Below are 14306 nucleotides of genomic sequence, written 5' to 3'. Positions count from 1 at the left end.
AGTGATAATGCTTCCAGTCCCCAATGGAGTATTTAAAGTTTTTTTTTTTTGTTGTTGTTGTTGTTGTTGCATTAGTTGATTTTTTTTTCTAGACAGTCTTCAAATTTACACTTTTTTTACAGAACAAAATAGTCCTTAATGTTTTATGCACCTTGTTAGAGCACGTCACGCGTGATCCGGTAAAATGACAGATGTAATGTTTACATTTGCACAAAAAATTCTTGGTCCAAAAAGCAGATTTAAAAAGAAAAAAAACGCAAAAAAGGCACAAATTAAATGAATAAAAAATAAGAAAATAAAGGTTAGTAAAAAAAAAAGTTTTAAACAAAATGTTCTAAATTTTATGGCGAAAATATAAAAATAATTAAATAACACAAAACACTAAAGATGAGTTTGGTATCATCAAAATAGTGCGATCCTCAAGGTTTGAGTTACCGGGTCATTTATACTGCGCATGAATGATGGAATAAAAAAAAAAAAAAAAAAAAGGCTGAGTTTTTTATTTTTATAACCATTGTACATCAGAACAAAACAGTGAGCTTCAAGATGCAGCTTTCCAGGTCTTGTGGAACTATCACTCCCAGCATGCCTGAACATCCACCGGCTGTCCTGCCACGCTAGGAGTGGTAATTGTATGGGGATTGGAGACCGATGTATTAGGCTGGGGTCACACTGCCTTATGGCAGTCCGTTAGACGGACTGCATTACACCGCGGCATAATGCGGTCCATTAACGCTGCCATTAACCCCTATTATCGGGCGCATCGCCAACGCATGCCATAATCAGCATGTGCTAGCGATGTGCCGTCATTCAGTGACGGAGCCTCGGACGCGGGCTGCAGCACTGAGGCTCTGTCACCGCTAGCACAGATGAATCATCTGCGCTAGCGGTATAGCATAACGTGATGGCGTGTATGCTATAGTATTAACGCAGCCGGTCAACACTATGCGTTGAACGGGCTGCTTTACCGCAGTATGAACCTGGCCTTAGAGTGTGAAAACTTTAAATTGAAAATTGAGACAACTCTGGAAAGCCATAAAACAAGCTTTTCTGGGCCTGTGACGAACATGACACACTGTAACCCAATATCAGAGAGGCAGCAGATGGTTTTCTCGAACCTGAAGCCATCGGCTTTTGTCTTCTACGTTGCTGAGTAAATATTTTATGACATTCAGTGCATGGATCCAGAGACAAGTGCTAGGAATACTAAGTACAAGCTCACCTGGAGAAGAAGCTTCCGTGCGGCACTCACAGAAATCAGAGCGGACGGTATTCTGCCATCCCCAAAAAGACAGACCCCCATTGATGGGGAGGGAAAAGCCCCATTCGCCATAACTGTTACAATGACATGATCTATGCTCTTGGCCAAAGCTTAGGGGCCACAAGGAGATTTAGTCAGGCCTTTCAGAAAGCTCTTAATTGACGAGACCTCACTTTGTATTGGGGCTAACGACACGTCCATTTCAACAAATGCTTGAAAATTGGAATCCTATAGAATCATTTCAGTTTTGCGCCTCTGTTCTACTTCCTAAAAATACATGAATAATCGGGGTGCTTCTTATCCGAATAAATTGGACATATGTAACAGTGGACAGTCCCTACTCGAAAAGGGAATACATGTTTGTCAATGTAGGTGCCAGGGGGAATAACAGAGGAATGACAAGATAAAAAAAAAAAAAGTGTTGAGATACAGCATTTTATCTTAATTAACCAGACGTCTATTTTCAGTAAATAATAGAGCTAGTAAGAAGCTTTTGCACTGAATTCAATGAGTAGGTGCCCAGAAGCATCTCTGCTCCTGGCTGCAAGCACGCCATGCATGCCGATTCAATCTTGTGACAGACATCCTTGATAAAGGCACGAGAGCCGAAAAGTCGCAAATTGTGTCTTGCCATATATCTGCTGTAAATAAACATTCTCTTGTTACACAGAATATTCTCAAGAATTATCCCTTTTTTGAGTGCCGGAGGTGTTTTCTACTACTGTCTATTTTCAGTAAGCCAGAAAAAATAGACTTATCTATATGATGACTTTTGAATTTGTGTATTTCTTTCTGGTTGGTCAAAAAAAACAGACTTCTGTTTGTGTAAGCCTGTATCATTGACATGTAAGTTGATAATTTGTTGTAACATATTCTGCTCTTATTCTTGATGACTAGTGATAAAGGGTCATGGAACAATGAGGTTTGTGGATATGGTTACATATTGTCCAGGCCAGCTAGTTTGTTGACTTTTAAAATAGAGGAAAAACTATGCAAATAGAATAATCAAATAATGTGACTTACATACCAAATGAACACTTGTTAACTATAAAAAGAGGTTATATGCCTCTGTATGATGAGTCAGATATTCAACCAAGAAATCCAAAGAACCAGACTCTATAAGACAGCAGCCAAGACGTCATGGCTCCATCATGAGGGACACAGATTTGTCATTCTACAGGATGCCAGCTTAGGGGACAACGGCCCCGGCTGGAAGACTACAGATCCACTCAATTTACCAGCACTGAATCGTGGATACTTTTGGAGTAAGCTAGGATTTGGACCCACCCGTTTCCTGGCTCCATGGAGATGTTCGAAGAAGCCAGGTTGTGATCCTCCGGAACTGGCCTTGTACCTCAGTGGAGTATCATCTTCCTAAGCTTGTCATTATCTCCTCTCTGTGTGCATGCCAAAAGGTGGAAGTAGTCGGCCCTGGAAGCCGTGAAGTTGCAGCTGCTCATATCCTGGCAAGTAAGCGGAAGGGTGAGAATCTAGTGCGCACCATCTTGTGGTATTTTGCTGGGACTGTTCTATGTGTTATTCGCCTGTAAAGTGGTTCAATAAAGTATTGTCACACTTTCTTACACTCACTCTGTGTTGTCCGAGTAGCATTACGCCCATGGTAAAACTAGAGATGGTGTTCGGTGGGACAAACGCTGGTCCATGTGGTTTTGGCTACTGGACCAGGATACCTGCTGAACCCACATGTTTCCACAAAAAGGTTTAAAAATAAATAGTTTAGCCAGTATTCGTATGATCACGGTAAATGCAACAGACATTTTAGGAGAGCGCACAGATCACCTTTAACCAACAAGGGATATGTATGAATATTCGTTCGGTTGAGCCGACCACATAAATGCTCGTATTCTCAACCTGATGCCAGCTAGATGTCCTGTCGTGTGACATTAACGGCGCATTGCTAGGATAAACAACCACTCATGATCAGTGGGGGTCCTACCTAATCCAATCCTGAAAATGAAGGCTGCGCAGTGCTGGAAACCCACCCATCTATATGTGGAAATGCAGCACGTCCCCATTCTTGCACAGCAAGAAGCAAAAAAGGAGAGCAGGCAGAAAGAGACCCACCAGAACATTGTCACCTTGATTCTCAGGTTTGGTGGGGTTGCTAGAGATGAAATCAGAGTAGTGGCAAATTGTACTTGCACGCCCATAGCACAGATACTACCATATTGAGGAGGTGGGGACCTAATATAGATCCAGAAGCCTAGTACTAAGAAGCAAACCCTTGACCCATCGGAGGCAGTGACCGCCTGTCTTCACTTCATATTTGTTTATTCTGAAAAGAATCCATATGGCCGTGTTATATATAATGCAAGTCCAGAATTAGTATTAAGAAATAATGAGGCAGAAATCAAAGTGTTTTTTTTCTTCTCGTCCGATTCTAGGCGGATAGAGACGACGGACAATTATGGGACAACATTTGACAAAAACTGATTATTGAAATTAGAGCATAAATTTGTATATTCCGTTGTGCGGGACGCCATCGTACAAACTTAGAAAGATGGGGAGGCCTATATGTTACTGCAGTCTGCGGTAGCTCTTACATAGCTCATGGTCTCTAATGTCTCCCCATCCCCCATTTTTCACATGGGGCGACAAAGCCGCCATGGAGTATCGTCTGCTGATTGCCAGGTTCTCGGGAAACAGGTACTGCTGGTTGCCCAAGAACAAAGCTTCCAGTTTGGCACTTTCTGTCGTTGGCTTACAGGATTTCTTATGGTGCATCCCGCAGCTCCCGATGTGATAGATCCTGGGAACCTCAGGCACAATCACTTTCCAGAACTTAGGAAGACAAGTAACAGTCAAGTGCTGAAGGGTCCAGTCCCAGTTATAGTCATCATAAGAGCAGAAAGTGTCCGTGCACTGGAGGAGTCTCTGGTACGTGTCCCTGCTCATAGTCATCCCCATGTTGTGTTCAGTAGACTTCCAGGTCTTCACCTCCACTTTATCTGCTTTCTCAGAGAACGTCTGGAGACGGGCGTAGGTCCCGAGGGTCATGACGTCACAGTCGGGACACTCCTCGATTTTCCTGTTCCACATTTTCTTAAGGACGTAGTAAAAGTCAGGGGCTAGGTAATGATCTTCTTCGATGAACAGGACCAGACCCTTATGGTCTTTCAGGGCCTTGACCTTCTCCCACACAAAATGCAGTTTCCACCACCAGTGATGCTTCGTCTGGGAGAACTTAGCTTCTCTGTAATGTCCGAACGAATCTGGGTATTCAGCATTGATGCAGCTGAGCTTGATGGCATCCTTCTTCTCTATGTCCCTTGGACAATCCTTGGGGTCATGCCCTGGGAACTCATTAGGGTACAGCTGAATACTGAAAGGGAAAAAGATCTGAAGCACTTGACAAAAATCTATGCTGGCCACAATCTGGTTAATTTCCGGGGACCAGTAGTCGTGGCTGAAGATCAATAGTACATTCTCTATGCCCTTAGCTCTGCGCAGTGACTCCAAGAGCTGGTGCAAAAACTCAGGGCGGTTGTGCACCTGCACTACTATAACCACGTCATCTAGAGGACGGTTTATGCTTTCTACGTTTTTAATCGTCTGATCAAAATTGAGTTGGAAAACCACGGACCTGTACACCAAGGTCACGTTATCCACTTCCGGCTTCTGAGCTTTTTCCACCACCGAGTCGTTGGCCATTTTCCTAATTCCTGGAGACACGTGCACCCGGCTGTGTGGTTTCTCCAGCTCCACGTCTTGCACAAAGTCATTTTTCTTTTGCTTGCCACTGTTCCACAATGCCAAGCCGCAGCCTATCACCACCAGAGCGAGGATGACGACTTTCCTCTTATATATTCGGCACCTCATGATCTGCAGCAATTGAAGGGAAGGGTTGTTGTTGAAAGAACACACACAGGGCCGGCCTGTGGGATCCTAATCAAAGCCCAGACTGAAACATTAAAAGAACAAATCTCCTTGGCTAACTCATCTTCCCATCTGATGAGGATATGAGTCGCGGCTCCAAGTGGGCGATCAGATGCATCTCTTATCCCCACAGCCTCGCACACAGAGACTGAAGCAGAGCACCGGCTGGGAACAGGCTCTGTGCAGCATCTGCTACATAAGGACACGCAGCTCTCTGTCCTCAGCGCCGCTCCCCCTGCAAGAGAAAGAACACAGTTACATCTGGGAAAGGAAGAAGCATAAATGGATGAGGCAAAAGACCAGCTACATAGAGATCCAGCCGACAGGACACACTCCGCCAACTGACCACGAGAGCAAACTTCAGGGACGGACATCATGGGGGCACAAGACCCTCTGAACTCTAGAATGGTCTCTTGAGACCGAAGCTTAAAAAGGTCAATGGAGAGGTGAAACCACAGCTCTAAATCAGCGGAATCATGACACAAGGACCCCACACAGGAAGCTTTTCTACCCCCAACACACACAAAAAAAAATATATATATATATTTTTTTTGTTTATTATATATATATATATATATATATATATATATATATATATATATATATATAATAAACAAAAAAAAATAAAAAAAATATATATATATATTTTGTGCGATTGTGCGAATGTGAACACTGCAGCCAATTGCTGTCCTCCGCAATGATGGCGCCATGGAGAGACCTAACTGGGTCTGCAATTCATTACTGCAGCACAGTTCACAATGACTGTCAGGACTAAAGCAGCTGCATGTAGAAAAGCCGCGGAGACACCATCACGTGTTTCTCAACGCAAGCATTGCTTGCGTTGAGAAACACGTGATGGTGTCTCCACGGCTTTTCTACATGCATTTGCATATTTCCCTTTAGGGATGGGGGAAGTGTTCTGGATCACTGCGTTGAGAAACACGTGATGGTGTCTCCGCGGTGTTGGATGTTTTGATCTCCCCGAGGTCATTTATCCTTATGTTTATAGTCTTTTCACTAGGCACTGCTCCTAATAGCCAGTTTCCAACTCCACACTGATGAGGGGCAAATACCCCGAAACAGCTGTCTGTGGATGGATACCATGTTTTGGCATAGGTGGTTTTCCTTTCTTGGATACTGCCCTTCCCGTGGTTGTTCCTTCCCGGTGAAAGACCAGGCTATTCATTGCTTGCATTGAGAAACACGTGATGGTGTCTCCGCGGCTTTTCTACATGCATTTGCATATTTCCCTTTAGGGATGGTGGCAGTGTTCTTGATCACTGCGTTGAGAAACACGTGATGGTGTCTCCGCGGTGTTGGATGTTTTGATCTCCCCGAGGTCATTCACCCTTATGTTTAAGGACTAAAGCAGCAGCAGTCCTCGAGTGGTGGGAGACTTTCCCTTTAATGCAGAGGTGAGCCAGTGGCATCCTCGAGTTTTGACTTGCACTTGTCTTGAGGATGTGGCATCTTCCTGCTTTAGGCTGTGTGCACATGTTCAGGATTTTTTGCGTGTTTTTTGCTATAAAACCGCGAAAAATACGCTCACATTAACCATCCTATTATTAGAATGCAATCCACTATTTTTGTGCACATGTGTTTTTTTCCGCGGTGGAATCGCATTCCGGAAAAAAACGCAGCATGTTCATTCTTTGTGCGGAATCGCGGGGATTCTGCACACATAGGACTGTATTGACCCGCTTACTTTCCGCATGTGGCTATGCCCACCATACGGGAAGTAAGCGGATCATGTGCGGTTGGTACCCAGGGTGGAGGACAGGAGACTCTCCTCCAGGCCCTGGGAACCATACAATTGTTAAAAAAAAAAAATTAAAATAAGAATCCTGATATTCTCACCTTCCGGCGTCCCCGGCAGCCTTTCCGCTCCTCACGATGCTCCCGTTCTAAATAATGCCTTGCGGCAATGACCTGTGATGACGTGCGGTCTCGCGAGACCGCTATGTCATCACAGGTCATACTCACAATGCATTACAGGGAGCAGAAGATGCCAGGAGCATCACGAGGAGCGGGAAGGCTGCGGGGGACGCTGGAAGGTGAGAATATCACGATTTTTCATTTTTTTTTTTTTATTATTTTCAACATTATATCTTTTTACTATTGATTCTGCATAGGCAGCATCAATAGAAAAAAGTTGGTCACACTTGTCAAATACAATGTTTGACAAGTGTGACCAACCTGTCAATCAGTTTTCCAAGCTACAGATCGCTTGGAAAACGCATGTGTTTTTCCCGCGGCAAGGAGTTCCGGACATGTGCACATAGCCTTATTCTGAAAAGGTTAAAAGAGCCATAGAGTTGAGAAGGTCTAATATCACCATGATGACAGTCCCGATATCCCTTCAGAAAGGGAAAGTGTTTCATATTTTTAAGATCACACTTCACATTTTGAGCCCATTTTTGTGAACAATCCAGAACTTCTCCTTTAAAATTAACCTATCAGTTCTCAGTACAGGACTTATAATCTAACATATCACAAATCTGCCCGAGACAAAAAGGCGCTGAAAGGTATCTGGTTCTGGGGAGGTCTAATGGCCTGTACCTGGTACTGATGTACCCGCAGCAATTGTAGAAATATCAGCAGACTGCACCACTGACAATGGATACACAGATTTATGAAGTGTGAAAGGTTAATGGCTTTGGGGCATAAAGGTTCCCATCAGCTGTTTATATGAGAATGGCCACAGATACAGAAGATGCACAAAAGAGCTCCAGTCACACATCACCACGTGCCAACACTAACAACGGGTCCTACATTACCAGGAACATCATCTGTATACAGAGGTGTTATCAGTCATTGTAAAGGAGGAGGAAGAAGGAGGTGAGCTGACCACCTATTGTGAATGGTGGATCCTGTGCTATCTACTGTATATAGAGGTGTTATCAGTCATTGTACAGAAGGAGGTGAGCTGACCACCTATTGTGAATGGTGGATCCTGTGCTATCTACTGTATATAGAGGTGTTATCAGTCATTGTACAGGAGGAGGAGGTGAGCTGTGACATCACCTATTGTGAATGGTGGATCCTGTGCTATCTACTGTATATAGAGGTGTTATCAGTACAGGAGGAGGGGAGGTGAGCTGTGACATCACCTATTGTGTATGGTGGACCCTGTGTTATCTACGGTATATAGAGGTTATCAGTCATTATAAAGGAGGAGGAGGAGGTGAGCGGTGACATCTATTGTGAATGGTGGACCCTGTGTTATCTACTGTATATAGAGGTGTTATCAGTCATTGTACAGGAGGGGGAGGTGAACTGTGACATTATTGTGAATGGTGGATCCTGTGTTATCTACTGTATATAGAGCTGTTATCAGTCATTGCACAGGAGGAGGAGGTGAGCGGTGACATCTATTGTGAATGGTGGATCCAGTGTTATCTACTGTATATAGAGGTGTTATCAGTCATTGTACAGGAGGAGGAGGTGAGCGGTGACATCTATTGTGAATGGTGGATCCAGTGTTATCTACTGTATATAGAGATGGTATCAGTCATTGTACAGGAGGAGGAGGTGAGCTGTGACATCACCTATTGTGAACTGTGTATACATGCCTGTTTCCTGACATTGTAATCCTACCTGCGATGAGGAGATTGGCTGGGAAGAGATCTTTGCAAGAACCATCTGTGTAACATAAGACTTGGTGAAAAGTAAAATATTTCACTGTATTTTAATAATCTACCCCAGGATATTAGGACCATCCATAATTTGAATAGTTTTAGGCGCTCCCTCAAAACACATTAGTTCAGAGCGGCCTACCACATTCACTAATCAAAGTCATTTTATGTTTGTGTGTGTGTGTAGCCAATTCACTATCTCCATCTACCCCCACCCCCTGAAGATGGCTGGACCATCAGTGTAAATACATCATTGTACATACACACCTGTACTCTGTATCTCCCCCACCTCATTGTAGATCGTAAGCTCTCATGAGCAGTGTCATCTTATTTCACTTTAATTATTGTATTGTTAATGTTGTTACCTATGACTGTTGTGTTTGCAACTGTAAAGCGCTGCGGAATATGTTGGCGCTATATAAATAAAGACTATTATTATTACAGTGACAACCCCCCAAACATTTATATTAGCCAACAAGGATGTTAAATGGAGAAATGCAGAAAAGCTTATGCTCAGGTGGACACAGCTGGGTCAGGAGATATGAACGACTGTAGACCTAATATTACAATGTGGACTCCAACCTGTGCAAATACTACACATCCTATTATGCATCAGCAATGTTAGGAGTTGTAGCTTCAAGATAGAATCCACTGCTGCACGGGAGGGATAAAAGAAAGTAGAAGAAATCACTAAGTTATGAGCATCATCTAGAAATAAGCTTGTTTACAGTTTTCAACAGCAACCAGCAGAATAGTGAATGCAGCTCTGGACTATAATACAGGATGTAACTCAGGATCAGTAATGTAATGTATGTACACAGTGACTGCACCAGCAGAATAGTGAGTGCAGCTCTGGAGTATAATACAGGATGTAACTCAGGATCAGTAATGTAATGTATGTACACAGTGACTGCACCAGCAGAATAGTGAGTGCAGCTCTGGAGTATAATACAGGATGTAACTCAGGATCAGTAATGTAATGTATGTACACAGTAACTGCACCAGCAGAATAGTGAGTGCAGCTCTGGAGTATAATACAGGATGTAACTCAGGATCAGTAATGTATGTACACAGTGACTGCACCAGCAGAATAGTGAGTGCAGCTCTGGGGTATAATACAGGATGTAACTCAGGATCAGTAATGTAATGTATGTACACAGTAACTGCACCAGCAGAATAGCGAGTGCAGCTCTGGAGTATAATACAGGATGTAACTCAGGATCAGTAATGTATGTACACAGTGACTGCACCAGCAGAACAGTGAGTGCAGCTCTGGGGTATAATACAGGATGTAACTCAGGATCGGTAATGTAATGTATGTACACAGTAACTGCACCAGCAGAATAGCGAGTGCAGCTCTGGAGTATAATACAGGATGTAACTCAGGATCAGTAATATAATGTATGTACACAGTAACTGCACCAGCAGAATAGTGAGTGCAGCTCTGGGGTATAATACAGGATGTAACTCAGGATCAGTAATGTAATGTATGTACACAGTAACTGCACCAGCAGAATAGCGAGTGCAGCTCTGGAGTATAACACAGGATGTAACTCAGGATCAGTAATGTATGTACACAGTGACTGCACCAGCAGAATAGCGAGTGCAGCTCTGGAGTATAATACAGGATGTAACTCAGGATCAGTAATGTAATGTATGTACACAGTAACTGCACCAGCAGAATAGTGAGTGCAGCTCTGGAGTATAATACAGGATGTAACTCAGGATCAGTAATGTAATGTATGTACACAGTGACTGCACCAGCAGAATAGTGAGTGCAGCTCTGGGGTATAATACAGGATGTAACTCAGGATCAGTAATGTAATGTATGTACACAGTAACTGCACCAGCAGAATAGCGAGTGCAGCTCTGGAGTATAATACAGGATGTAACTCAGGATCAGTAATGTAATGTATGTACACAGTGACTGCACCAGCAGAATAGTGAGTGCAGCTTTGGGGTATAATACAGGATGTAACTCAGGATCAGTAATGTAATGTATGTACACAGTGACTGCACCAGCAGAATAGTGAGTGCAGCTCTGGAGTATAATACAGGATGTAACTCAGGATCAGTAATGTAATGTATGTACACAGTGACTGCACCAGCAGGATAGTGAGTGCAGCTCTGGAGTATAATACAGGATGTAACTCAGGATCAGTAATGTAATGTATGTACACAGTAACTGCACCAGCAGAATAGTGAGTGCAGCTCTGGAGTATAATACAGGATGTAACTCAGGATCAGTAATGTATGTACACAGTGACTGCACCAGCAGAATAGTGAGTGCAGCTCTGGGGTATAATACAGGATGTAACTCAGGATCAGTAATGTAATGTATGTACACAGTAACTGCACCAGCAGAATAGCGAGTGCAGCTCTGGAGTATAATACAGGATGTAACTCAGGATCAGTAATGTATGTACACAGTGACTGCACCAGCAGAACAGTGAGTGCAGCTCTGGGGTATAATACAGGATGTAACTCAGGATCGGTAATGTAATGTATGTACACAGTAACTGCACCAGCAGAATAGCGAGTGCAGCTCTGGAGTATAATACAGGATGTAACTCAGGATCAGTAATATAATGTATGTACACAGTAACTGCACCAGCAGAATAGTGAGTGCAGCTCTGGGGTATAATACAGGATGTAACTCAGGATCAGTAATGTAATGTATGTACACAGTAACTGCACCAGCAGAATAGCGAGTGCAGCTCTGGAGTATAACACAGGATGTAACTCAGGATCAGTAATGTATGTACACAGTGACTGCACCAGCAGAATAGCGAGTGCAGCTCTGGAGTATAATACAGGATGTAACTCAGGATCAGTAATGTAATGTATGTACACAGTAACTGCACCAGCAGAATAGTGAGTGCAGCTCTGGAGTATAATACAGGATGTAACTCAGGATCAGTAATGTAATGTATGTACACAGTGACTGCACCAGCAGAATAGTGAGTGCAGCTCTGGGGTATAATACAGGATGTAACTCAGGATCAGTAATGTAATGTATGTACACAGTAACTGCACCAGCAGAATAGCGAGTGCAGCTCTGGAGTATAATACAGGATGTAACTCAGGATCAGTAATGTAATGTATGTACACAGTGACTGCACCAGCAGAATAGTGAGTGCAGCTTTGGGGTATAATACAGGATGTAACTCAGGATCAGTAATGTAATGTATGTACACAGTGACTGCACCAGCAGAATAGTGAGTGCAGCTCTGGAGTATAATACAGGATGTAACTCAGGATCAGTAATGTAATGTATGTACACAGTGACTGCACCAGCAGGATAGTGAGTGCAGCTCTGGAGTATAATACAGGATGTAACTCAGGATCAGTAATGTAATGTATGTACACAGTAACTGCACCAGCAGAATAGTGAGTGCAGCTCTGGAGTATAATACAGGATGTAACTCAGGATCAGTAATGTAATGTATGTACACAGTGACTGCACCAGCAGAATAGTGAGTGCAGCTCTGGAGGACAAAGTAGGAAGTAGGCATGCTAGGAGTTGTAGTCTTTCAGCCACAGGTTGGAGACCTGGGCTATGCAGCATGGCCACCAAGAATACAAGCCCTATACACAGGACCTGGGGGGCGCTCACCCCAAAAACCACAACCTGAGCAATGGGCAACTCCAGAGCGCAGCCCCTGAGCCACTTCCTCCAGCACAGGCAGGATGCGGTGGATTTCCCCGGGTGCCCAGCTCGCAGATTCCGGCCACAGGCAGCAGAGCAGGCCGTGCGAGAGCGGAAGATAACAACCCCCATGGCGCTCGCCTCAGCACGCACAGCAGACACACTGCACACAACGGTCCCATGACGTCATCGCAGAGCCCTCACACGTAACGGGCGAGACTCCGGAGCCCGTCTCCTCCAGCCCGTTGCCGGGGTCACCTCCTCACCTGAGCCTCCTGCTGCCGTCGTGCTGTCCGCTCTGTGCCTGTGTCCCCCCCACCCCGAGCTCCCTGACCCAGCGCGCCGTCTCCGGACCCGCCTGCTCAACACGCTCATTCGCTCTCAGACGTCGTGACGTGTCGCTGCGGATTGGGACATACTAAACTGTTATCAGCTGTGGGTAGAGAAGGGTTAAATCACCAAGACAACAGCCTATTGGACCACACTCGGGAAGCGGTGCTTACACTAGCCAATGAGGGCTTGGAACCGGGACAAAAGCTTTCCAATGAGGGGGTTGTATTGCAAAAGAGGGGGCGGAGTCATAAACGCGACTAACCTATCAGTAGAGTCGCTGTTTTGAAGGGATAACCAATAAACCAGTGAAAGGGCGGGACTAGTAAGACATGACTGGACAAACAGCGAATAGCAAACGACATAGCATTGTCAGGGCGTGGTTAGAACACTTGACAAGAGGGCTGTTAGCGAGACACGTATATGGGCTTCAGATAAGCTTCGACAAAATGGCGTTCTGATAAGCTAAAGACGGAGGGCAAGTAGATGAAGTTTGTGTTGCCCATCGCAACCAATCACAGAGCAGCATTCATTTCATAGGAGCACAGTAAGAAATAAAAGCTGCACTGTGATTGGACAACAAATGCAGTGTTAGACAGCTTTAGCACTAGCTTGGTTTTTTCCTTTCTCCCAATACCGCACTGGGACAGTTATCCCCATGTCTGGGGGAAGGCGACACCATCAGCGTTCATACTGACATTAATGAGAACCATGTCTGCGCTCCCTGGAAGCTGTCAGATGCGTCTGTTAGCTATATTTTCATTACTGGGTTTGTGCAGCAGCGCCAGAGAGAGCCTATAGACAACCAGAGCGCTGAGCGGGAAGACGGTCTGCCCAGTTTGCGGATTTCCTACAACCCCTTTAAAGGGGTTGTCCACTACTTTCAATTAACCCCCCTATGTATCCCCCCAGGGCCCCTGATGATTTGTGTAATTACCTTCTTTAGCCGTTTTCACCTGTGAGCGGCACTATGCTGGTGCCTGAGTCCGGGTCACGTGACCCCCAGGCTTCAGCCGCCGCTCATTTCCGCCGACGTCACGTCAATTTCCAGACTCTGGAAATTGACGTGACGTCAGTAGCAGGCGTGTCCCCAGGCTCCACAGACAGCAGTCACTCATAAAGAGTGACTGGGCTGTGGGCGGGGCTGAGGCTGCCTGCGGGCGGGGCTAGGCAGGGATGTGCGTGCGGGCGCCGGTGCTGTGTGTCCCCGGCGCTGTGTGGTCGCAGGTGCCGAGCGGTCCCGGGCGACGTGCGGCTCCGGGCGCCGGCGCTGTGCGGTCGCGGGTGTCGGCGCTGTGCGGTCGCCGGTGCTGTGCGTACCGGTATGTGCTCGGGGGTGTGTGTGTGTGTGTGTGTGTGTGTGTGTGTGTGTCTCTGTATGCAGGCATCGTCCGATGGGACAACAAGTCCCATCAGGCTCTGCCTGCTACAGTGGCAGTGAGTGACACATTAGCCAATGATGGGACAGTAGTAGTCCCATCATCCGGCTAATGTGTTGAATGTAATAATAATTAAAAAAAAAATACACATATAC

At 45.1% G+C, this 14306-nt stretch overlaps 1 protein-coding gene across 2 annotated transcripts; it reads right to left on the bottom strand.

Annotated features, from left to right (window-relative positions):
- Positions 1-3536: 3536 nt before the first annotated feature.
- MGAT2 (alpha-1,6-mannosyl-glycoprotein 2-beta-N-acetylglucosaminyltransferase) lies at positions 3537-12865 on the bottom strand. Of its 2 annotated transcripts, none has more exons than XM_077267310.1 (2): positions 12709-12865; positions 3537-5393 (listed from the first exon to the last, which is right to left on the bottom strand). In XM_077267310.1, the coding sequence occupies exon 2, from the start codon at positions 5099-5101 to the stop codon at positions 3800-3802; it is 1302 nt and encodes a 433-aa protein (XP_077123425.1). In that variant the 5' UTR covers positions 5102-5393; positions 12709-12865; the 3' UTR covers positions 3537-3799. The 2 variants fall into 2 exon arrangements, with proteins under 2 accessions (XP_077123425.1, XP_077123426.1); XM_077267311.1 differs by having other exon boundaries at positions 12647-12771.
- Positions 12866-14306: the final 1441 nt, after the last annotated feature.

Source organism: Ranitomeya variabilis, chromosome 1 (genome assembly GCF_051348905.1).
Source record: "Ranitomeya variabilis isolate aRanVar5 chromosome 1, aRanVar5.hap1, whole genome shotgun sequence".
Taxonomy (NCBI): Eukaryota; Metazoa; Chordata; class Amphibia; order Anura; family Dendrobatidae; genus Ranitomeya; species Ranitomeya variabilis.
The sequence above is the reverse complement of the archived record's forward strand: the minus strand, read 5'-3'. Positions and strand labels throughout refer to the sequence as shown.